The 23,361-nt window shown below is 45.4% G+C and overlaps 1 protein-coding gene across 5 annotated transcripts in view; it reads right to left on the reverse strand.

Moving 5' to 3' along the window:
• The window catches only part of LOC118394061 (probable E3 ubiquitin-protein ligase HECTD4), a 79,444-nt gene that overhangs the window by 11,327 nt on the left and 44,756 nt on the right, over positions 1-23,361 (reverse strand). For all 5 annotated transcript variants that reach the window (XM_052461496.1, XM_052461494.1, XM_052461495.1 and 2 more), the window contains 32 exons: positions 23,122-23,311; positions 22,935-23,016; positions 22,563-22,765; positions 22,281-22,416; positions 21,944-22,126; positions 21,570-21,734; positions 21,256-21,425; positions 16,865-16,980; positions 16,616-16,719; positions 16,288-16,449; positions 16,003-16,151; positions 15,790-15,869; positions 15,416-15,579; positions 15,087-15,324; positions 14,663-14,799; positions 14,444-14,570; positions 12,886-13,023; positions 11,737-11,873; positions 11,459-11,619; positions 11,187-11,368; positions 10,800-11,005; positions 10,569-10,699; positions 10,257-10,462; positions 9,464-9,643; positions 7,879-9,266; positions 7,555-7,762; positions 7,235-7,458; positions 6,932-7,077; positions 6,403-6,503; positions 2,839-2,962; positions 2,294-2,484; positions 1,969-2,115 (listed from right to left, as the gene is read on the reverse strand). In XM_052461496.1, the coding sequence (XP_052317456.1) occupies positions 1,969-2,115; positions 2,294-2,484; positions 2,839-2,962; positions 6,403-6,503; positions 6,932-7,077; positions 7,235-7,458; positions 7,555-7,762; positions 7,879-9,266; positions 9,464-9,643; positions 10,257-10,462; positions 10,569-10,699; positions 10,800-11,005; positions 11,187-11,368; positions 11,459-11,619; positions 11,737-11,873; positions 12,886-13,023; positions 14,444-14,570; positions 14,663-14,799; positions 15,087-15,324; positions 15,416-15,579; positions 15,790-15,869; positions 16,003-16,151; positions 16,288-16,449; positions 16,616-16,719; positions 16,865-16,980; positions 21,256-21,425; positions 21,570-21,734; positions 21,944-22,126; positions 22,281-22,416; positions 22,563-22,765; positions 22,935-23,016; positions 23,122-23,311 (6,276 nt within the window). The remainder of the gene's footprint in view (positions 1-1,968; positions 2,116-2,293; positions 2,485-2,838; positions 2,963-6,402; positions 6,504-6,931; positions 7,078-7,234; positions 7,459-7,554; positions 7,763-7,878; positions 9,267-9,463; positions 9,644-10,256; positions 10,463-10,568; positions 10,700-10,799; positions 11,006-11,186; positions 11,369-11,458; positions 11,620-11,736; positions 11,874-12,885; positions 13,024-14,443; positions 14,571-14,662; positions 14,800-15,086; positions 15,325-15,415; positions 15,580-15,789; positions 15,870-16,002; positions 16,152-16,287; positions 16,450-16,615; positions 16,720-16,864; positions 16,981-21,255; positions 21,426-21,569; positions 21,735-21,943; positions 22,127-22,280; positions 22,417-22,562; positions 22,766-22,934; positions 23,017-23,121; positions 23,312-23,361) is intronic.

Below are 23,361 nucleotides of genomic sequence, written 5' to 3' on the forward strand. Positions count from 1 at the left end.
TCTTTTGCAGACTCCATCAGGTTTTCTTCCAGAATGGTCCTGTATTTGACTCCATCCATCTTCCCATCAATTTTAACCATCTTCCCTGTCCCTGCTGAAGAAAAGCAGGCCCAAACCATGATGCTGCCACCACCATGTTTGACAGTGGGGATGGTGTGTTCAGGGTGATGAGCTGTGTTGCTTTTACACCAAACATAACGTTTTGCATTGTTGCCAAAAAGTTCAATTTTGGTTTCATCTGACCAGAGCACCTTCTTCCACATGTTTGGTGTGTCTCCCAGGTGGCTTGTGGCAAACTTTAAACAACACTTTTTATGGATATCTTTAAGAAATGGCTTTCTTCTTGCCACTCTTCCATAAAGGCCAGATTTGTGCAATATACGACTGATTGTTGTCCTATGGACAGAGTCTCCCACCTCAGCTGTAGATCTCTGCAGTTCCTCCAGAGTGATCATGGGCCTCTTGGCTGCATCTCTGATCAGTCTTCTCCTTGTATGAGCTGAAAGTTTAGAGGCACGGCCAGGTCTTGGTAGATTTGCAGTGGTCTGATACTCCTTCCATTTCAATATTATCGCTTGCCCAGTGCTCCCTGGGATGTTTAAAGCTTGGGAAATCTTTTTGTATCCAAATCCGGCTTTAAACTTCTTCACAACAGTATCTCGGACCTGCCTGGTGTGTTCCTTGTTCTTCATGATGCTCTCTGCGCTTTTAACGGACCTCTGAGACTATCACAGTGCAGGTGCATTTACACGGAGACTTGATTACACACAGGTGGATTGTAATTATCATCATTAGTCATTTAGGTCAACATTGGATCATTCAGAGATCGTCACTGAACTTCTGGAGAGAGTTTGCTGCACTGAAAGTAAAGGGGCTGAATAATTTTGCGCGCCCAATTTTTCAGTTTTTGATTTGTTCAAAAAGTTTGAAATATCGTTCCACTTCATGATTGTGTCCCACTTGTTGTTGATTCTTCACAAAAAAATACAGTTTTATATCTTTATGTTTGAAGCCTGAAATGTGGCAAAAGGTCGCAAAGTTCAAGGGGGCCGAATACTTTCGCAAGGCACTGTAGGCACACACTTCAGAAGAAACTTCCTTTAGATTTTGGGGGGGACTATCTGTTGTAGTTAATCTGTTATTCAATGTGTTTATGTTAGCTAATAGCAGTAATGCCAAATTCAATGTTTCATCCAATAATTTTTTTTAATATATATATTTTTTTAGACCTTAGTGAGTCTTAAAATTCTAAATTAAATAGCAAAATAATCCTTGGTATGACCATCTTAAAACAATTCCATATTCGCTTAGACCCCCCTCCCCCGGCTTAGACACTAGAGGGTTAATATATATTTAAAAAAAATATGAATACCATATAGTCGACACTTATAATGCATGCAATGCCCTGATGCATTTAGTGGTGAGATCTTTGACAGATGAACAATTATTGTTTTAGGAAAATAAAACAATAAGACTGAAGTTTTTAATATGGTACACATCGAAACAAGTATTTTTTAAAGACAATTAACTGTGGATATTTTGGCCAATATCGTTTTTTTTATTGATGGCGCTGGCAGCACCCAGTTGGAGGTTTCTTTCTCACACTTTTTCTACTCTCAGAGCCGAACAAGCACGGGTCTGTTTTCTGTGGTCCTTTTCGGAACATGTCGGACTGTCCTCGGGTCCATTTGGAACAGCTCTCCATTTAACTTTATTTATTTATTTATTTATGGGTATGGTGGGAAAGCTACGGATCCATTTTGGAACTTTTTGGACCCATGAAGACCTCTAGTTCATATGCCCCACCTAGACCCCCAGAGGCAGTCACAATGTAAAACGTTTTAAAGATTTATCAACAGGTCAATGCCATGATACAAAACCAGTCCTTAATGACCCACATACAGCACACTGTGTGCCTTTGACCTGACAAAGCTGTGCTGAGAAGTTATTGTTATGTGTGTGTGTCACCTTTGGCCCCACAGAGCAGTGCTGCGATGCTGTTCTGGTAGGTGTGTGTTTGTCTCAGCTCTACCAGGGGCAGGAAGAAACTCTCCAGGGTGTTGTTGAGAGACTGCAGTAGAGCAAAGCGTAGACGCAAGCTCTCCACAGGCACATCTACACATACATCAGAGAGAAGGGAAATGTGAACACAGCAACACACATACCCATCCACACACCCACCCACTAACCATGTACATGTAAACACACACACACTCAATCTCATTTACTGACATTCGATACCATACAAACATGTAAACTGATGACGCGGTCTGTCAGTGAGTAGGTCACATACTGAGGAGACAGGCCACGCGTGGATCAGCGATGTCACTGGGGTCCAGGTAGGCCTCGTGGGGGTGCAGCCTGGCAGGTGTGATGGCCAGGTGACCACACAGCCTGTTGATGTACTGAACCAACGCTACGTCCATCTCCAGACTCCACCTCCTACAGGCCTTCTGGGCGTGACGCGTGTCTATACAGGTACACCTGAAAACAGAAGAGAAGGGGAACAGCCACTAGATATGAAAAGACCCTCTTCATACATATATGTCTTAATCTTACCCCAGCTGACTTTCTCTGATTACGCACTATACAGTGTAGTAGTGTGATGCAGATAAATATTTTCTTAGAGTACATCATGTGTAAACATGTGATGTGTTGACGTAATAGTCACAGTGTGTTCCATGCTCTGAATGTGTACAACCTGCTCCAGCCATGTGTGTTCTGTTCCCCACTCAGCTAGGAATGTGACCTACCATCCCCAGGCTGCCTGCAGGGGCTTGGGGGGGTCTACCATAGGCTGACTGCAGGGGCTAGAAGGGGGTGTGTCACCAAGCTCACCTTTCAAAGTGGAGGTCGTAACCGCAGGCCAGAATGGCCCTCCACACGCTACGGATGTCCTGCTTGGCCCGGTCCACAGCAAACTTATGGAATCCCTCCAGAGTCAGGTACTTCTCCTCTGGGACTATGTCAGAGAGAGGGGCGAGGGAGGGTATAAGAAATATATAAATACATGAATTTGCACATGTATATTATAACTTGAGGGAAATCTTAACATACCTTAAGGGAACATTTTGACATTCACCATATGGTTAGTGAGAAAGTCCATATTGCAAATGTACGGTCCCTTACCAGACGTCCGAAAACGTTTGTAAAATTTGCGGATGGCGTCGGGCCGTGCGGCAGGGCCGGATCTACCGGGAAGTCATCAAACGAACTCTCGGACATTCGGTTTCCGTTTTATAAAATAATCAAATTTTGGTCATTTTTCCGCTGTCCCGATAAATCCCACAAGAGGGCAAATGTACAAAACATAACGAATCATGACGTGGCCTTATCTCCAAACGGAAAAGACTTCGAAGATGAAACTTGGTGAGTGTAGGTTTGGCATAATGGGCAGTTGGCCCCGAACAAGATGGCGTCTAGGCCTCAACGGTTTTTGAGTTACCGGAAGTGCCTTAAATGGTGTCATAGTGGCTGTTTTGAAGGGTTAAAATGGTCAGACCTTTTCAAAGCTTCATATGTGTGATTAGGCAACCCCCCATGAACTGTAAATCAGTCATGACTCCCATAAAATTTCAAAGAAAAACTAAATCACACACACAGCTTAGTAGGAGGGACCCATTGGGGTGCGTAGAGACAGACCGTGCCTGCAATAGTTACCTTTGTTCGAGCTAAAAAAGAACCGTCAGTCCTAGAGTTCTGAAACTTTAGAAACCTGTTCTAGACCTCAAGTCGATAGTGCATGGTGAGTTAGGTGGCGGTGAGTTAGGTGGCTCTAGAAGGTTATCGGACTGAGAAACAGCCTCGTACATTTGCAATGACTTCAATTCATTTTGACCATTACGAAAATGACGACATTTAGAAAAGTCTCAGAGACACAAGACTAGGTGCATTGAAACCGGCTCGGCCCATAGACGGACCCCAATGTTTCTGTCCGATAGCTCATTCAAGGACCCCGTAGCAAGGCATGGAAAAAAGTGGATTTTCACCAATTAGGGTCTTGCTCGGGCACCGAATGACCTATCGATCCGAAACTCGGGATTTGGGGTCGCCTCACATAGGCCTACACATAATGTCCGAACTGGACCCGCAGCTAGAACGTAACTATGTGTTTTACGTTTTTATTATGTTTTAAACTGAAGGCGCTGTGAATTATGGGCCTGCTCTGAAATATGTGATAGTTGGCTTCTAAATGAGTTGGAAAAAGTGGGTTTGGTGTCAATTGGTATCAGTTTGGTGTCAGAATGAGTTGGAAAAAGTGGGTTTGGTGTCAATTGGTATCAGTTTGGTGTCAGAATGACATCTAATTGACTGATGGACGGTGACTTGCTGGCGACTCTTGTTCATTTGCAATATGTTTAACCTGTTAAGTCTACCCCCAACCTTTTCGAACATTCTGTTAGAAATCGCGCAACATTTCAGCGTCCTGCTACTCATGTCAGGAATATAGTATATGCATATGATTAGTATGTGTGGATAGAAAACACTCTGACGTTTCTAAAACTGGTTAAATCACGGCTGTGACTATAACATAACGTGTGTTTCATCGAAAAGCGGAAGAAAAACTGATCACCAAAATCTGAAAAATATATCAATGCGCCACTTGCATGTATTGTCTATTGGAAAGCAAATTACATAAAAAGTAGGGGGTAGACTTAACAGGTTTTAAGGGGATGATAAGTTGATTTTTTTTCACTTTTTCAAAATGTTGCTTTTGGATGTTGAGACTTGTGTTGCATTTGCAATATGAAAAACCACGGTGGAGCGCGCTCGCCACCTTTTGGATATTTGAAGTGTTACACCTGGTATTTGCCATATGGCATTTGCAATCAACTTTGAACGAAACGACGCCGAATTGAGTGGCATTGGATATCGTGTATATGGTTTGTGCAGTGCCAATGACTTCACATTCATTTTTGTCCATTTCAGGGGGGTGTTCCCTTACTTGTTGAGGATAGGGGGCAGTATTTTCACTTTAGATGAATTGCTTGCCCATAGTGAACTGCATCCTACTCTGTCCTAGATTGCTAATATATGCATATTATTATTACTATTGGATAGAAAACACTCTGAAGTTTCTAAAACTGTTTGAATTATGTATGTGAGTATAACAGAGCTCATAGGGCAGGCAATCTTCCAAACAAGAAGTGAAATTCTGAATGTGGGTCAAATTTGACGTCATCGCCCCTTCCTTTCCAAACAAGATATGGATCTGGTAGCACTTCCTACGCCTTCCACTAGATGTCCTCATTCAGTAGAACGTGGAATGGAGCTTCTGGTGTGAACTTTGACCGAATGGGAGGGGAAATAGTCACGGTCTTGGCAGAATGCAATTTCCCTGTGGCGCATTTCTCTGTGGGTGCCACCTTCGTTCCATTTGGATGCAGATGAAAACGTATGATCCGGAAATAACATCCTGAAGATTGATTCTCTACTTAGTTTGACCAGTTTATTTGACCTGGAATATATATTTTTGAAGTTTTCGTGCGAGTTGTCCTGGACCAGCGTCAGCTTTTGGGCACGTGAGCTGAAAGTGCTAGCAAATGCCGCTAATTGGACACTAGTATTGGACATTATGGAACAAAACAACAATTTATTGTGGAACTAGGACTCCTTGCACTGTATTCTGATGAAAGATCATCAAAGGTAAGGGAATATTTATGATGTAATTTCGTATTTCTGTTGACTCCAACATGGTGGAGAAATACTTTTACGTCTGAGCGCTGTCTCAGATTATTGCATGGTAGGCTTTTTTGTAACGTTTAAAAACAAATCTGACACAGCGGTTGCATTAAGAACCAGTGTATCTTTAATTATATGTAGAACATGTGTCTTTAGTCAAAGTTTATGTTAAGTATTTCTGTTATCTGGCTTAGCTTTCTATAATTCCTCCGGATATTTTGGAGGCATTTCTGAACATGGCGTCAATGTAAACCGAGATTTGTGGATATAAATATGCATATTATCGAAAAAAAACATAAATGTATTGTGTAACATGTCATATGAGTGTCATCTGATGAAGATTTTCAAAAGGTTAGTGATTCATTTTATCTCTAATCCTGCATTTGTGACCATCTTTGGCTGGAAAAAAATGGCTGTGTTTTTCCTTTGATTTGGTGGCGGTCTAACATAAATATATGTTGCGTTTTCGCTGTAAAACATTTTAAAAATCGGACATGATGGGTAGATGAACAAGATGTTTATCTTTCATTTGCTGTATTGGACCTGTTAATGTGTGAAAGTTAAATATTTCCAAAGAATATTTTTGAATTCCCTGCGCCACCTTTTCAGCTGAATGGGGGGGTGGAGTTCCCCTTGGGGATCGCCTTGCCATAACAGGTTTTAATCAACTCAAGTGAGAGATACATGTAGGTAACATGAGAGGGAACAGAGCGTCAGTACCTTCAGGCTTCTTGGCAGGAGATTTCTCTGTGTCCTTCTCATCAGGCCTGGATTTCTCAGGGGACTTGGGCTTCAGTACACTCTTCTCACTCAGTGCAGTCCTGATAGAGACATGGAAAGAAGTCAGGGACAGAGGCCAATGGAAAATGTCTGTCTAAATGAGTACTGACAAATGTCATGGATGACATGGCAGCATACTGAATGAATCTTGATATGATGATTATGCATAATAAGCCAACTTTAATCACTCTCCATTTTCCTTCTGTAAGTGGATGAAGAAACCACAGGGTATAGTCTTTATTGCAATTCTGTGTTCCTAAATATGAGAAGTTAATTTGAAAAACCCGCTATTTAAGTAACACATTTGAGCGTGGGAAGCGTTGAGAAAAGCATCTTAGGGGGAGTATAATTATTGGAACCCATTACTTTCTGCAATTACAAAGCCTCTAATTTAAAAGTGTGGGTGGAAACTATTTAGGAAAATGGCTTTCAGGGTGGCATTGTGTGTGTGGCGAGGGCTAAAATTCACCTGACGCTGTTGAGCACAGACTTCTCCTTGCTGGGTGGTTTGGTGATGGGTCTCTTGGTGCTCACCACCTTGACTGCGTGCTGTTCCTTACCCACCTTGCTGTATTTGTTCTTGTTGGGCTTGGTGGTGCCATATTTACGCAGAATCTGTGGAACATATAGCAATGCTCAGACAAACATGGCTGCAGATGCATATAGATGTGAGTATGTGTGTAATCATGTGGATGAGGCAGGGTCAATTAAGCATATAATATCTATATTTCAAGTTTGTGTGTTCAAGCACTCTCATGGGTGGTGTACCAACCTGCGTCAGTTGGTCCTCCAGCACCTTCTTAGGTGGCCGTATGTGAGTGAAGAAGACATGGAGGAGGTTTCCAGGGGTGTGGGAGTTGATCTGCTCCTTGCTCAGGTAGATGTCTGACACTTTGACAGGCTTGGCTGGCGTGAGGCTCAGCATCTGCTCTGAGTGGACACAACTCTTATAGATGTCCGTCAGTAGGTCTCGCGCACTTGGCACCAACTTGTCCCCTGGTAACACAGGAGGAGAAAAGATGATGACCACTTTAATCGGTATTGGTAGAGTACAGGTGGTTAAACATAGGTAGAGAGTATACTACTAACAACCTCTTAGAGACTTGTCCAGGAAGTAGTCCTCGAGGGCGGAGCTACCCTGTGTGTCAAACAGGCTTTGGTTGACACTGGAGGCTGTGAGGATCTCCTCATTAGTCAGCTCCATCAGCTCCTCCTCACCCTCCAGGGTGGATAAGCCAATTAAATCACTGCTGTTGAAGAGGCTAGCACGGATCTTCTCCACTTTGGCCCGAGCGCGAACCTACATTCAGCATATGCACAACAGAAGGACATGCAAGTCTGTCTCCATCAAAACTCAAAAAAAGAAACTATAAACAATATATTGCATTTTCAGTGTAAAATGCACTTGCGACCCACCTCTATGACGGCATAGCCCTTAATGGGCCGGGCCAAGATGGCGTTGTTGTCCAGAGAGGTGACTGTGTACATGGAGCCCCCGTCTGAAACAGAGGCTGTTTCTGCACTGTCCAAAGGCTCCCCCAGGCTGCCCAGACTGCCCAGGCTCCCTGTGCTGCACAGGGAGATATCTAGGCTCTCCTGGCTGGACACCGTGTGGGGATCAAGTGGACCCTGCTGTGGGGAGGAGACAGCCGATGCTGCAGCCGCTGGGGTGAGAGGTGGGGCAGCCAGCAGCTCCTGGTCCACAGAGAGTTCACTGGCAGTGCGGGAAACGCCCCGCTGCAAGGAGCTGCAGATGGAGGTCTGGCTCGTGGAGGCCGAGGCTGAGACACTCATGGCTGGAGTCACACTGCTGGAGCTGTCTGGGCTCTCGTTGCTCGGGAAGGGACGCTCAGGCCCGGGGGCTGCTTTGCCATCCAGAGGGGTGGACACCCCAGCTCCTGCCTTGGACTTTTTGGGCTCGTCCTCCTGCAGGGGGATGAAGATTTCATCCTTGAAGAGCCCCCCATGGGCGTTGCAGGCCCTGCGGATAGCGCTGCGCACCACAGCCTCCTCCAGGTGGGTGGGGATGCCAGAGAGAACCAGCAGACGGCTGTGAGAGGTAGGTCCAACCAGGGCCTGGCAGGCGTCAGTCACAGCATCATTTGTCACACTCAGCCCCTGGGGGTCCTTGTTGGCCAGGTGACGCAGGATCATGAGCAGGGTGAGGCCACGGTGGAACCACAGCATGTCCTCAGGTTTACTACCGGCCATGTTGAGCAGGGCGCTGTCGCTCTCTGACAGGCGAGCCCCTCCAGCAGAACCCCTCGTCCCTGAGGCCGCCGCCACTGCTGCTGCACGCTCTCGCTTCATCTTCACCTTCTTACGCTTAGAGAGCAGGCTGGGGCTCTGGGGGGTCTGGCCTGGGGAGGAGGAGGAGGATGAGGAGGAGTCGCTGAGGTTAGGAGCACTGGTGGATGACAGAGCTCCCACTCCTGAGCACCCCACGTTGAGGGGGAGGGTGACCTCAGCTACAGCCAGGCACACCTCCATCAGGGCGTGGAAGTAGGTGGAGAACCTGCTCTGCTCGGCCCCCAAGGCTAGGACACCACCACCAGAGGAGCACCCTGCTCCTGCCCCTGCAGCCACCCAGCCCTGGGTCTCCCGGTCGTACAGCTTGCGGAGCTCCGTCTGCAGGGCCATGAGCACGGCCAGGCAGGGGTTGAGCAGCAGGGCGATGGAGCTGGACAGGCCTGCAGGGCTCTTACGCTGCTCCAGGTGATGAATCTTACGGAAGTGCTCAGCCAGCAGGTGGAAGGAGAGTTCCTTGATGCAGGGTGCCAGATCTGTGGTCCACAGCAGCCCACCTAAAACACCACAGACAGGGAGAGGGGTAAATTAAACTATTTGAAAATGGAGACCAACTTGTTGTCAAGCACAAAACAGGATGCAAAATTAGTCACAACAAGGGTTATGGAAATAAATGTGCAGACATGTTGGACACCTAAAGCCATGGATGCAGACATTTCAAAGAGAAGAGATTTTCTGGAAGTGTAGCACTTACCCAGCAGCTCCACTACCTGCAGCAGCACAGAGGAGGGCACAGTGTCTAACTCCTCCTCAGAGCACTCACTGCTCTCTCCTAGCTTCCACGTCAGCAGCTGCTCAGCAAACGCCATGGCCAGGGGGAACTCCAGCGGCAGGGAGTGCAGCACCAGCACCGCACCAGGAGGGGGCGACACCCCTGAGAGACAGAGAGAGACGGTAAAACAACCTATTAGAAATACATGGTAATCATGTGAAACAGAAAGAAACCATAAGAACCAGGGCTGTTATGGAATTATGGAATTTTGTTATACGATTATGGAATTTTGGGTCGTGATTGTCATGGAAATGGCCACGGTTATTGTCATCATTTTGTTGCTTGTAATACATCTTTGAAAATGAGCTACGACACACCTAATGAATACAACACAGCTTTGGTGACACCCCAGTTTAAAAAACAAAAAGTCTTGACCTTTTGCAACCTTTGGAAATCAAGCTTCTCCTCCCGGCCATGCCGTTCTGCTCGTAAAATTATGACCCATTATATTATATTTTTTATATATATATATATTTTATGACCCACTTTACCCACTTCATGTAAAAATGTAAAACTGCTATTGGGTAAACAATATCTACTTGAATAAGGAGTTGAATCCCCCTTCGCCTAAAATTGATGTATTAAGATGATTATGTTCCCGGTTATTGTCCATAATTGTCAGTTACGCAATAATTGTGCCAGCCCTAATTAGAACATAGACAAGCTGAAAGAAGCTAATACTGTAAGCCAGGACTAAGGGAGATCAAGCACTTACCCAGTTTGATGTGCACTTTGTCGGTGGGGATGATGACAGTGGGGTATTGGTTGGTGGTGGGAGGGGGGGTGAGGCCTGTGTTGGAGGGCGAGGCATCTAGAGGGTAGCACACCGCCTCCATTAAATTGAGCTGGCCGTTCCTGCGCACCTTGTGACCCAGGCCATAAACCATGACCCGTGCCCATGGGGCTTTGTACAGGGAGGAGCTAGTGTAGGGGGGGTAGAGAGGCAGAAAATGGGTCACTGTAAGGCATCTAGGGGCATCAAGGTTAATGGATTTAACTTAAAGGTAATTGTGTTAAATTTGCTCACTCTTTACGACAGCCTAGTTGGGTCTCTTTGCAGGAGACGATCACGAAGGCAGCACCCGGGAAGTTGACATCCATGCTGACCTTTGATTCTGATACTGGGAAGTCCTCTGAGATGAACTGCTCTGGTGCATTCTACACAATGGAACAAGGGAAACCAAGATTAACTACGTTTAAAGCAAAATATCTTCGTCCCTGGGGAAACATACATTGAGCCACAGAATCGGGAGCTAACCTGTAGGAAGCAGCAGATCTGCTTGGTGAGCTCCAGCAGGCTCTCCTCCCCCTGGTGCAGGGCGCGGGTGATGGCCACGGTGAGCCACTCCCTGATGGGATGTGCGTTGCCCTGGTAGAACAGGTCTGTGGGAGAGCAGCTCTGGCCCTGCAGGTTGTGGAGTAGAGACTGGGCCAGCAGAATGGAGCTGGAGCTGATGGTGCCATCTGCAGGACAAAGAGAACAACATAGCACACAGATCATGGAAAGAGCTCCTCCAAATCACAACATACACTTAAAAATCTATTTCAGTGTAGACCTTCTTATTCCATTCATTGCTCTAACTTTATTCTATTTAAACCATTATTTTCTGTGGATTATCATCTCATCTGGAGAAAGCCCACTTACCAGGCAGAGGCGGAGCCAGAAGTTGATTGGACAGCAGCTGCAGGTGTTCCAGGGTGATGTCTCGAACGGCTGGGATATGGAAGAGGCGGGTGAAGGTGTGGGGGCTCTTGGGGGCAAAGATGTTAAGTAGAGCCATGCGACAGTAGAGCCTAGCCAGGGCACTCTCACAGCGCAGAAGCTCCCTGAAACACAGCAGGCCACGGAGGACGATTTATAGTTCTTCGTCGTGTTATTTCAGGATGTGTGTAGGAGTGTAAGTGATAGCGTGTTACCTATGGATCTGGATGTTACTGCTGTCTAGATTGACAAGGCCATTGGCAGCAGTACGGCGGGATCCAACAGGGGGACGCTCCAGCATCTCAATGGGATACCAGTACCTCACCAGCACCCCCTCACTGCGCAGGTACGTCTCTACTTGCACCAGCTCATTCACCTGGACATACACACAGTAGAGTGAGAGAGATCATTGACACACTGTCAAAAGAGACAAAGCTCAACTTCTCATCGCTTTGTTTCTATGAACTGTGAAGTTCGGCTGTTCTACACTCACAGAGTCCACGTCTAGAACCACTCCGTGCAGGCCGAAGGTTTTCAACATGCCTCGGATGGCAAACTTGGGCAGGGCTGTTCCACCTGTGGTGCTGTTGGTGTTGTTGCTGTCTGGAGAGCGGATGACCACGGTCAAACCTGAGAAGAGGACACATATGTAAGGCAAAGCCGGGTAACACTAGAGCATATCAGTGTACATAATGATAATGTTTAGACATCTATATTGCTAAAAATAAAATAGTACTCTTTGTGGACCTGAGTGGCGCAGCAGTCTAAGGCACTGCATCTCAGTGCTTGAGGCGTCACTACTGACACCCTGGTTCGATTCCAGGCTGTATCACAACCGGACGTGATAGGGAGTCCCTTAAGGCAGCGCACAATTTGCCCAGCATAGTCCGGGTTTGGCCGGTGTAGGCCGTCATTGTAAATAAGAATATGTCTTAACTGACTTGCCTAGTTAAATAAAGGTTGAATAAAAAAAACATGTTTAAACCAGCTATCGGTAAAATTCCTGTGTTTACTAATGTATTTAAAGTAAGGGTCAAAGATAATGTTACATAAAGGCAGGGGTTTTTCTGCCATTGAAATCCTTGGGCGGGCCGCCTACATCATCTAAGAACAAACCGTGCAAACATTTTTTTTAAAACATTTTTTAAAACTATTTCAGTGTAAACTTAAACAAGATATAAATTATGTAGAAAAGATAAATGGACCTATATATATTATTTTATAATAAAATATTTGAGAACTAAGAATCACTCAAATAAAAGCTAGACAAAAATCAGGGAAAATGTAAAATTCCCAAAACAAGGAATTTAGCAGTATTGACTTTGTTATTAAATTTGAGCAATAAAAAAACCCCACTGCATTAGCCATCTCAAAATGCATAGAATTGCAGGTTTAAAACTGCCACATTTTCTCTACGCTCCATGGAAAAGTGTAAAACTGGAGGAAAATAGTCTTAAAAATGAAAATAATTCTCTACATCTCCAAGATGAGGGCCTCTAAAATGTTCTCTAAAATTCACCCGCCGTACCGTGCCCCCTGCCACGCCCGCCACCTAAGTCCCTTTTTGATCCAGAAGGAAAAAAACTGAAATGATTCAATAACTAAGGCCTCTAGCATTGCGTTGGGTGCAAGTGCAGGGGACCTTTGCGGACTTTGTCGATGGTGAACTTGTTGGCCTCCTCCTTGATGTCCTCGATGGTGGGGAGGTAGAGGTCCCGGGGGATGCCCCCGTTCTCTTCATACAGGAACTCCACTGTCTGCCGGGCTATGTCAACCATGCCTGCAAAACATTTACAATAAAAACACCACAAAAAAACGTCAAAAAACATCTTTCACTTTGTTTTAAAAAGGTCAAACAGTGGAGTCAATAGGGACTTGCTCTTTAAAACGGAGCTACAGGGTTTCCCACCTCTTTCACCACCTAGTTTTCAGTGAGTGTCCCAAACATTTCCAACGTTTTGTTGTTTTACAGCCTGAATTTATTGTGATACTGGCCGACACAAGTTGAACAAATTAATACAAAATTAAAAAGCTGAAATCTCTTGAGTCACGAAGTATTCAACCCCTCTGTTATGGCACACTTAAACAAGTTCAGTAGTAAAAATGTGCTTAACAAGTTACATAATAAGTTGCATGGACTCACCATGTGTGCAATAAGTGTTTAACATGATTTATGATTTACTACCTCCTCTCTGTACCCCACACATACAAATAATTGTACGGTCCCTCAGTCGAGCAGGGAATTTCAAACAAAGATTCAACAACAAAGACCAGGGAGGTTTTCCAATGTCTCGAAAAGGGCGGCACCTATTTTTTTATATATATATTTTTTTACCTTTATTTAACCTGGCTAGTCAGTTAAGAGCAAATTCTTATTTTCAATGACGGCCTAGGAACAGTGGGTTAACTGCCTGTTCAGGGACAGAACGACAGATTTGTACCTTATCAGCTCGGGGATATGAACTTGCAACGTTTCGGTTACTAGTCCAACGCTACCCTACCCTATTGGTAGAAAAGGTAAAAATAAGCAGACATTGAATGTCCCTTTGAGCATGGTGAAGTTATTACACTACGGATGATGTATCAATACACCCAGTCACTACAAAGATACAGAAGTCCTTCTTAACTCAGTTGACAGAGAGGAAGGAAACCGAGCAGGGATTTCACCATGAGGCCATATGACAGGGCAAGGACTAGGGAGTTTTTTTTGTTGATAAAAAGAAACAGAATAGAGCTGACCACAGGCAAAACCCTAGAGGAAATAAATCAAATTCACCTTTCAGCAGGGCAATAACCTAAAAACACAAGTCCAAATATACATTGTAGTTGCTTACCAAGACAAGATTGAATGTTCCTGAGTGACCTAGTTACAGTTTTGATTAAAATAGTCTTGAAAATCCATGGCAAGACTTGAAAATGGCTGTCTCGCAATGATCAACAACCAACTTGACAGAGCTTGAATAATAAAAAATAAAAAAAATGGTACAATCTTGTGTAGAAAGCTCTTAAGAGACAAATCCAGAAAGACTAACATGTATTGACTCATGTATCGGGGTGTGAATACTTATGAAAATGAGATTTTTTGTTTTCAAATCTGCAAAGATGTAAAAAAAAATATATATATATATATATGTTTTCACTTTGTCATTATGGGGTATATTGTGTGTAGATGGGTGAGGGGAAAAAAATATTATTATCACCCAGCTGCAGTGCTCCCTTGATCTGGTCCAGACCAGACTTCCTCTCTGCCTCGTTGCGAAAGCGTCGGCGGATGGTGGGGAACACCTTTGTCTCCCAGGCCTTCACCAGCAGGGCATAGTGGTCCTCCTGGGAGGGGGTGGACAGCAGTACATTCATGCCCACTGAAAAATCTGGATGCCAAAAAGATAAGCAAATATGGTATTTGACTTTCAACTCACCCTTGGGACATCGTCATCATCTTCGTCATCACTCTCGTCATCAGCAATAGGCGGGGGGTGTGCGTCAGGCCCTGAGGTGACCAGGTTCTCGTAACTCAGTTCCACCTTGTAGTGGCATGATGAGTCACTGTTGTACTCTGTCCCGACAGGGGAGGACAAACAACAAAGCCAGTTCTTACAAACGCTACCAACTGGGACGCACACATACACACAGACCAGACAGTGAGGAGGGTGAGGGTTAGCTGTAGTGGGGTTTACCAAACAGCAAACATAACAGAGAACTGAAATAACACCAAGTTAAGTAAAACAATATATTTTAGGTGACCGGATGAGACCAGAACATCAAGCACACCAAACCAGGTTAAAGGTTTAAACTAAGACACATTCGTTTGGTGCAGGAAGGGGGAAGGTGATAGGAACATACGTTGCTGGGCAACTGCTACTGCGGCGATCCGACATGGGGGTCCGTGGGAGCCAGAGTCAGATGCCACACTAGCACCCGCATCATTGTCGCTGTCAGATGCCATGGCGAAGGGGAGGGCCTCAAAGTTAGCGCTGATTTCTTCTGCCATGTCAACACAGAGGTCAGCAGCGTTGCGGTGTGCTTGGCCCTCTGCGTACGCAAACGCCCGGCAACCAAAGTTGGCACGAATCTTTGTGTTCTAAACAAAATACAACACAAACCATGACAAACATAAGCTGCATTCATTGGACTTTAAATCTTACTTGACATGTCCAGGCATAAAGGCCCACCTTTTTCTGTATGTGCACCAGAGGCCACATGCCCCCTGCTACGTCCTCGAGGAAGGGGCTGAGGCGCTGGCCACAGTAGGTGAAGTAGACCCGCCCTTTAGGGGCCTGGCCGGGGGGTGGAGGGGTGCCCTCTGAGCGCTCCCAGCCAATGCCCGCAACATCCCCTATAGGCAGTAAGAGAATGGTCACCATCCAAGATACATTGAGTTCAAAATCAGATGTTTCACCAATATCTGTTAAATATGCAATACACATTGGTTGGCATAAGTGTAAAAAATTAATAAATAAATAAAAAAAGTAAAATGAATGACAGGAAAAATAGGAGGTAGGTGATATTATGAAAATTAGATAAAAAGGACTGTTTCCTATCTCACCAGGAAGTAGGGCCACGTCCAGCCTCACACTCTTCCACTGCAGCAGACTGGAGCCATTATAGTGCACAGCCCTACCATTACTGAAAGGGTGAAAAACAGAGACAGAGGTAGGATGAAACAGAAAGGAAAGAGAGAAAGGTCAGCACTCAGTCAAGAGACAAGGCAGTGGGAAACCTCTGAGATTACAGCTATAAAATCCATATGAACACATACTTGTGAAAGAGGCAGGTGCCAACAGGGTTGGTCCACGCTCCGTCTCTCTTCTCTGCTTCTGTGGCAAAGCCGAAAGACGCAATAGGACCATTGTCATCTTCTGAGTCTCCATAGGAGGCTATCTCTATCTCCCAGTAAAAGGAAGGCGCCTACAGGAAAAAGAGGGAGAGGAATTTTAAGATTCCAAATTAGTCAGCCTGCTTCATAAGCACGCAAAACTGAATTTTCATTCATATAAAACCCAGTGCCATTCCCAAGACATCCAGTTAGCGTAGCGGCGCCCACCTGAACAGGAACAGGTGAGGTGGCATAGATGAAGGTTCCCCTGGGCAGGCCTCCTCCAGCACTGGGGTCGGCCAGGAAGGTGACGGAGGTGAGACGGGATGAGAATACGCAGGCACGCACTGGAGGGAACCCCCTAGATGGACACCACGTCATCTCCTTGGGCTAGGGAGAGGTACAGAGCGGAACAGAGAGTGTTAGGAGACTGGCCCTACAAATCTCAATCAGAATCCCTTCATCAATCAAAAATTCCTAATACGGTTTTATGTCCGTTATTAAAATCAGTAGATCTCAGTAGATAAATGAGTCGAAAGGCTACAGTGACACCCACCTGGCGCCTGTCTGTCTGGAGGGGAGGGGGTGGCGGGCGAGCGCAGTCTCGGTACAACATCCTCACTCGCTCACACTGTGCTTCAACCATGCCGAGACGCTCCCCTGCACAACACAGACGCACTGTTACACACAGCAGCCCTACGTCCTTCCACACAATCAATACTACTGTCATATAGGAAAGTAAAGTCATGCTGCATTGCAGAAGTGGTCTCGTAATTGAGCACTATGCTACTGGGTGGTCACTCACCGGGACTGCACTCCTGGGCCACTAGGTTGAGCACCTCCACAGCAGCAGGACACTGCTGAATGAACTCCTCACAGAACGAGCTGTCCTCCAGGAGCTGGGCCATCACCAGACATGCCCTGGAACACACACATTTAACCCTCAATGTTAACTAAACAAAACAAATATACAGTGCCGTCGGGAAAGTACTTTTTACACATTTGTCACGCCTTGGTCTTAGTATTTTGTGTTTTCTTTATTTGTTTGGTCAGGCCAGGGTGTGACATGGGTTATTGTGGTGTGTTTTTTGTCTTGGGGTTTTGTGGGGCGTCGACGTAGTCTATGGCTACCGGAGGCGGTTCTCAATCAGAGTCAGGTGATTTTCGTTGTCTCTGATTGGGAACCATATTTAGGCAGCCATATTCTGTGAGTGTTTTCATGGGTGATTGTTCCTGTCTCTGTGTAGTTGTTCACCAGACAGGCTGTATAGGTTCTCTCGTTCCGTTTGTTGTTTTGTAATATTTATAGTTATTTCATGTATCGCTATTCTTCATTAAAGAACATGAGTAACCATCACACTGCATTTTGGTCCGACTCTCTTTCGACAGACGAACGCCGTTAGTTACATTTCAGCCTTATTCTAAAATGGATTAAATAAAACATTTTCCTCAGCAATCTACATACAATAGCCCTTAATGATGAAGCAAAAACAGGTTAAGAAATTTCGCAAATGTATTAAAAATTAAAAATAGAAATGCCACATTTACATAAGTATTCAGACCCTTTGCTATGAGACTCAGGTGCATCCTGTTGCTATTGACCATCCTTGAAAAGTTTCTACAACTTGGAGTCCAAGTTCACCACCAAGACTCTTCCTGGAGCTGGCCCGCCCGACCAAACTGAGCAATCGGGGGAGAAGGGCCTTGGTGAGGGAGGTGACCAAGAACCCGATGGTCACTCTGATAAAGCTCCAGAGTTCCTCTGTGGAGATGGGAGAACCTTCCAGAAGGACAACCATCTCTGCAGCACTCCACCAATCAGGCCTTTATGGTAGAGTGGCTAGATGGAAGCCACTCCTCAGTAAAAGGCACATGACAGCCCTCTTGGAGTTTGCCAAAAGGCAGCCAAAAACTCTCAGTTCATGAGAAACAAGATTCTCTGGTCTGATGAAACCAAGATTGAACTCTTTGGCCTGAATGCCAAGTGTCCCGTCTGGAGGAAACCTGTCACCATCCCTACGGTGAAGCATGGTGGTGGCAGCATCATGTTATAGGGATGTTTTTCAGCGGCAGGGACTGGGAGACTAGACAGGAACGAGGCAAAGATTAACGGAGCAAAGTACAGAGAGATCCTTGCATGAAAACCTGTGCTCAGGACCTCAGACTGGGGCAATGGTTCACCTTCCAACAGGACAACGACCCTAAGCCCACAATCCACTCCTGCATTGTCTTGGCTTCGGGACAAGCCAGAGCCCAGATTAAACTCAATTGAGCAGCTCTGGAAATATTTGAAAATAGCTGTACAGCAACACTCCACATTCAACCTGACAAAGCTGGAGGATCTGCAGAGAGGAATGGGAGAAACTCCCCAAATACAGGTGTGCCAACCTTGTAGTATCATACCCAAGAAAACTCAATGCTGTAATTGCTGCCAAAGGTGCTTCAACAAAGTACTGAGTATAGGGTCTGAATACAATTATTATTATTTTTTTTAAATAATAGCAAATATTTCTAAAAACCTGTTTTTGCTTTGTCATTATGGGGTATTGTGTGTAGATTGATGAGGGGGAAAAAAAGATTTAATCAATTTTAGAAGGCTGTAACATAACAAAATGTGGAAAAAGTCAAGGGGTCTGAATACTTTCCGAAGGCACTGTATGAAACACAGGTGCAGAGTAGGGCTGTTGAGGTGACCGTATTACCAGCAGTCATGAGTCATGACCGCAGCAAAATTCCACGTGACTATTGTGTCACGGTAACCTCCTCTTATGCACTCAGGACATGCGTTGGTCGTAGCCTACCCAACTCGCTAATGACCATCAGGTCGCTAATGGCCTGGTACTCAAGGCTCTATCGGAAAACATGGTCATTTTGGATGTTGTTTCAATGCCTAAGAAAGAAATTGACCGTGCTTTTTAAGTTGATGATTCATTCAAAACACCAATTTGCATATCTCTATCTATATACAGTACCAGTCAAAAGTAGACACCTATTCATTCCAGGGTTTTACTTTATTTTTACTATTTTCTACATTGTAGAATAAGTGAAGACATCAAAACTACGAAATAACATATGGAATCATGTAGTAAGAAAGTGGTAAATCAAAATATGTTATATTTGAGATTCCACCCTTGCCTTGATGACAGCTTGCAAACTCTTGGCATTCTCTTAACCAGCTTCACGAGGTAGTCATATGGAATGCATTTCAATTAACAGGTGTGCCTTGTTAAAAGTTCCAATCAGTTGTGCTGTGACAAGGTAGGGGTGGTATAAAGAAGAGAGCCCTATTTGTTAAAAGACCAAGTCCATATTATGGCAAGAACAGCTCAAATAAGCAAAGAGAAACGACAGTCCATCATTACTTTAAGACATGAAGGTCAGTGAATCTGGAAAATTTCAAGAACATTGAAAGTTTCTTCATGTGCAATCGCAAAAACCATCAAGTGCTATGATGAAGCTGGCTCTCATGAGGACCGCCACAGGAAAGGAAGACCCAGAGTTACCTCTGCTGCAGAGGATAAGTTCATTAGAGTTACCAGCCTCAGAAATTGCAGCCCAAATAAATGCTTTACAGACTTCAAGTAACAGACACATCTCAACATCAACTGTTCAAAGAAGACTGCGTGAATCAGGCCTTCATGGTCGGCCGGTACCCCTGCACATTAACTCTGTACCGGTACCCCCTCTAAATAGTCTCACTATTGTTATTTTACTGCTGATCTTTAACTACTTGTTACTCTTATTCATATTTTTTTTAACTGCATTGTTGTTCAGGGGCTTGTATTTCACTATTGTAGTCGGCGCATGTGACTAATAAAATGTTATTTGATTTTGATTTGATGCAAAGAAAACTACTAAAGGACACCAATAAGAAGAAGAGACTTGTTTGGCCAAGAAACACGAGCAATGGACATTAGACCGGTGGAAATCTGTCCTTTCATCTGATGAGTCCAAATTTGAGATTTTGGGTTCCAACCGCCGTGTCTTTGTGAGACGCAGAGTAGGTGAACGGATGATCTCTGCATGTGTGGTTCCCACCGTGAAGCATGGAGGAGGAGGTGCGATGGTGCTTTGCTGGTGACACGGTCAGTGATTTATTTAGAATTCCAGGCACACTTAACCAGCATGGTTACCACAGCATTCTGCAGCAATATGCCATCCCATCTGGTTTGCGCTTAGTGGGTCTATCATTTGTTTTTCAACAGGACAATGACCCAAAACACCTCCTAGCTGTGTAAGGGCTATTTGACTAAGGAGAGTGAAGGAATGCTACATCAGATGACCTGGCCTCCACCATCACACAATCTCATCCCAACAACTGCTGTAGAAACTTCTTCAAGACTGTTAGAAAAGCATTCCAGGTGACTACCTCATGAAGCTGGTTGAGATAATGCAAAGAGTGTGAAAAGCTGTGAAGGCAAAGGGTGGTTACTTTGTATCTCAAATATATTTTGATTTGTTCAACACTTTTTTTGGTTACTACATGATTCCATATTTGTGTTATCTTACATTCTAAGGTTTGTATCATTCAACTAAAGTTGACACATAACTCTAAATCTAGTGTATTGGACCAGTTTCAAATGATGTATTTTACGCACAACATAATCACTTCATATGTGCACCTGCTCCGGAATGGGAAAAATATCCTTTAAGTTCAATTATATTGTTCTTACTATAAAATCATATAATATTAAATAAAGGCACAGAACTCATAGGCATGTTTTGTCTGCTAAATGAACAAGCAAGCATACAGCATGGTGCATAGCCAGATAACACACAGTTGGCCAACTCATATTCTGTTCATTCTTCATATCATAATGTTTCTTTAGACCTGCCTAAAATAAATAATGGATTTATTGTGATGTGTATATTATTAAATCGATTTAGACTTTTTTTAAATGAAGATGTTCCAAACGCGCCTTCAGCGGCTTGTATGCTGCTTGTATGCTGCTTGTATGCTGCTTGTATGCTGCTTGTATGCTGCTTGTATGCTGCTTGTATGCTGCTTGTATGCGTGGAAGCCTGGAAAAGCAAAACGTGTTTGTGTTAATTAATGGTCAATTACCATGAGACCGGCACTCTTTTGCACGACAATAACCGGAAAAATGTCACGACCGCCACAGCCCTAGTGCAGACACACACTTTTCGGAGCAGAAAAACATTATGACCAAGATAATGTCCTCGATAGTGATTTACCTGGTCCTGATTTCAGCCAACAGGCGAACAGCAGCCATAACAGGACTGGAGCCATCTCCTGAGGCGGGGAGGGAGGAGTGGATGGACAGACTGCCCTCCTGTGGCAGAAGCATGGACTGTACCGCCTGCACCACCTTCTCTGTGATGGACAGCTTGTAGAGGGGCATCGCCTGGGAGAGAGAGAAGGGAAGGGGAGAGGGACAGGGATGAGAAGAGAACATTAAATTAGCCTACTAGCGAACATTAAAGCACTTTCATCATTTTCAGTCAAGTTACGTTGTGTGTCTGACTTCCCTCACCCTCCCTGTTCTTACCTCAGAGCGGGGAGTGCAGAGGCGGGAGATGGGCACCGTCAGGATGTCTGAGGCCTTGCAGGCCTTCCTGTACTCGCAAGAAGGGAACTTCACCGTGGCAATGCCCTCCTGCTCGTTGATGGACATGACCACACCCACGCTGCCCAGCACTCCTTTACCCACCACCTGAGGGAGCAGAGGGACCATGATGAGAAACATGCACTGACCAATCACTGCTATAGCTCTTCCTGCCCACAGCACTGTTGGCCTGGTATAGTGTTGTAGGTACCCAGCATGTTAATTTCACCACAGAGACAGGTACAATGAATGTTGCTAAGGGTGTACTGCTAAGTCTTCTAATGGATCTATCAACTTGTGCTCCTCTCCTAACCAACCTGGACCTCTGAGCCAATCTTGATGGTCTCCTTGAAGCCTCCAAGGGCGCAGAGTGCCGCCACAGCCTGCCTGCCGATGGCCTGGAGTTTAGCCAGCTTCCTGCCGCTGCTGCTACCGTTCTCCAGGATGCTCTCAGCATACTTCCCCAGCTGTGGGATGAACATCAGTGCTCTGGACAGCACCTGGCACAGTCATCAGTAGTGGTAAGTCCATGTGTTATCACTATGATCTTCATATACAGTATATTCTTAGAATTACATGGCTCTAGCATCTGCAAGTAGACCTTAGAATGGCTGCAGCTGCCTCTAAAACCTACGCATTCTAATGGTGCTTTACCTTCTCTGCAGTGCTGGTCCAGATCTGGGCGGTGTTGGACTCAGGAGCTGTGAGCAGGCTGTGCAGCAGGGCGATGACCTCAGCAGCCATACTGTTGGCCACATGTCCACTGATGAAGGGCCTGATCGGGTCAGACCTGAACAGTGGAGGGAGAGAGGAGACCCGTTAGAACCGTTCTCCGCTCTGGTTAACTAGAACTAGTGTAGCAGATTCAATTCCACTGGTATTACGATTATCAAAAGTAATAATATAAATCTTGCACAGCTTGAGTGTCACACCAACCTGGCCAGTTCAGAGTTCCTGTCCCGACACACAGCGGTCTGAGCGCTCTTCTTCTTGTCCCCCGTGGTGACTCCTCCAGCAGCCTCTGGGACCAGAGCCTCCACAGGCGGGCCCACGCTCACTATCAGCCCAGATTGGGCCCACTTATTGGCCTTCCTCAGGGCGGCAGCAGCCTCCTCTGTGATCACCTCACAGCTACCACTCTGGTGAGGTGAATGAGAGGAATGGGGAAGGAGCATATCAGCCAGGAATACATGTTATTATTCTTGAACATATGCCTTGATTAGGTTTAATTCTTCACTATTCTTCTTTCACTTGGTGACACCTCAATGACTTTTGCAGCCACATGAAAACTTTAAAAACAGGCCTGACTTTGGTCATGTCTCTATCCATCTTCACCACCTTCTCCATGTTGGCTCCAGTTCCAAGGCGGAACGGCCGGCCTTCTGAGCTGCTGCAGGCCACCAGGGAGGAAAAGCACAGGTGTCAGAGAGACTGCATGGTTGGTTTGGCACACATGAAGTTAAAAGGTCTCAGGAGGTATTACGATGAGTCTTACCTGAGCAGTGGCTGTAGAACCTCATGAGAGGACTGGTCCTCCCGCTTGTGGATAAAGATGGACAGTTTGCCATCCACAGCCTCGCCCTCCTCCCCAGCGTCCTTATCTGACTTCAGGGTTCCCTTGGGGCTGGAGCGGCTCAGGCTGGTGTCTGGTTCTGAGGAGCTGGGGGACAGCAGGGTCTGGCAGCCTGGTGAGGGACACGGTGTTAGAGACAGCAGTCTAACAGAAGCCAGATAT

This window comes from Oncorhynchus keta, chromosome 14 (assembly GCF_023373465.1).
Source record: "Oncorhynchus keta strain PuntledgeMale-10-30-2019 chromosome 14, Oket_V2, whole genome shotgun sequence".
Lineage (NCBI taxonomy): Eukaryota > Metazoa > Chordata > Actinopteri > Salmoniformes > Salmonidae > Oncorhynchus > Oncorhynchus keta.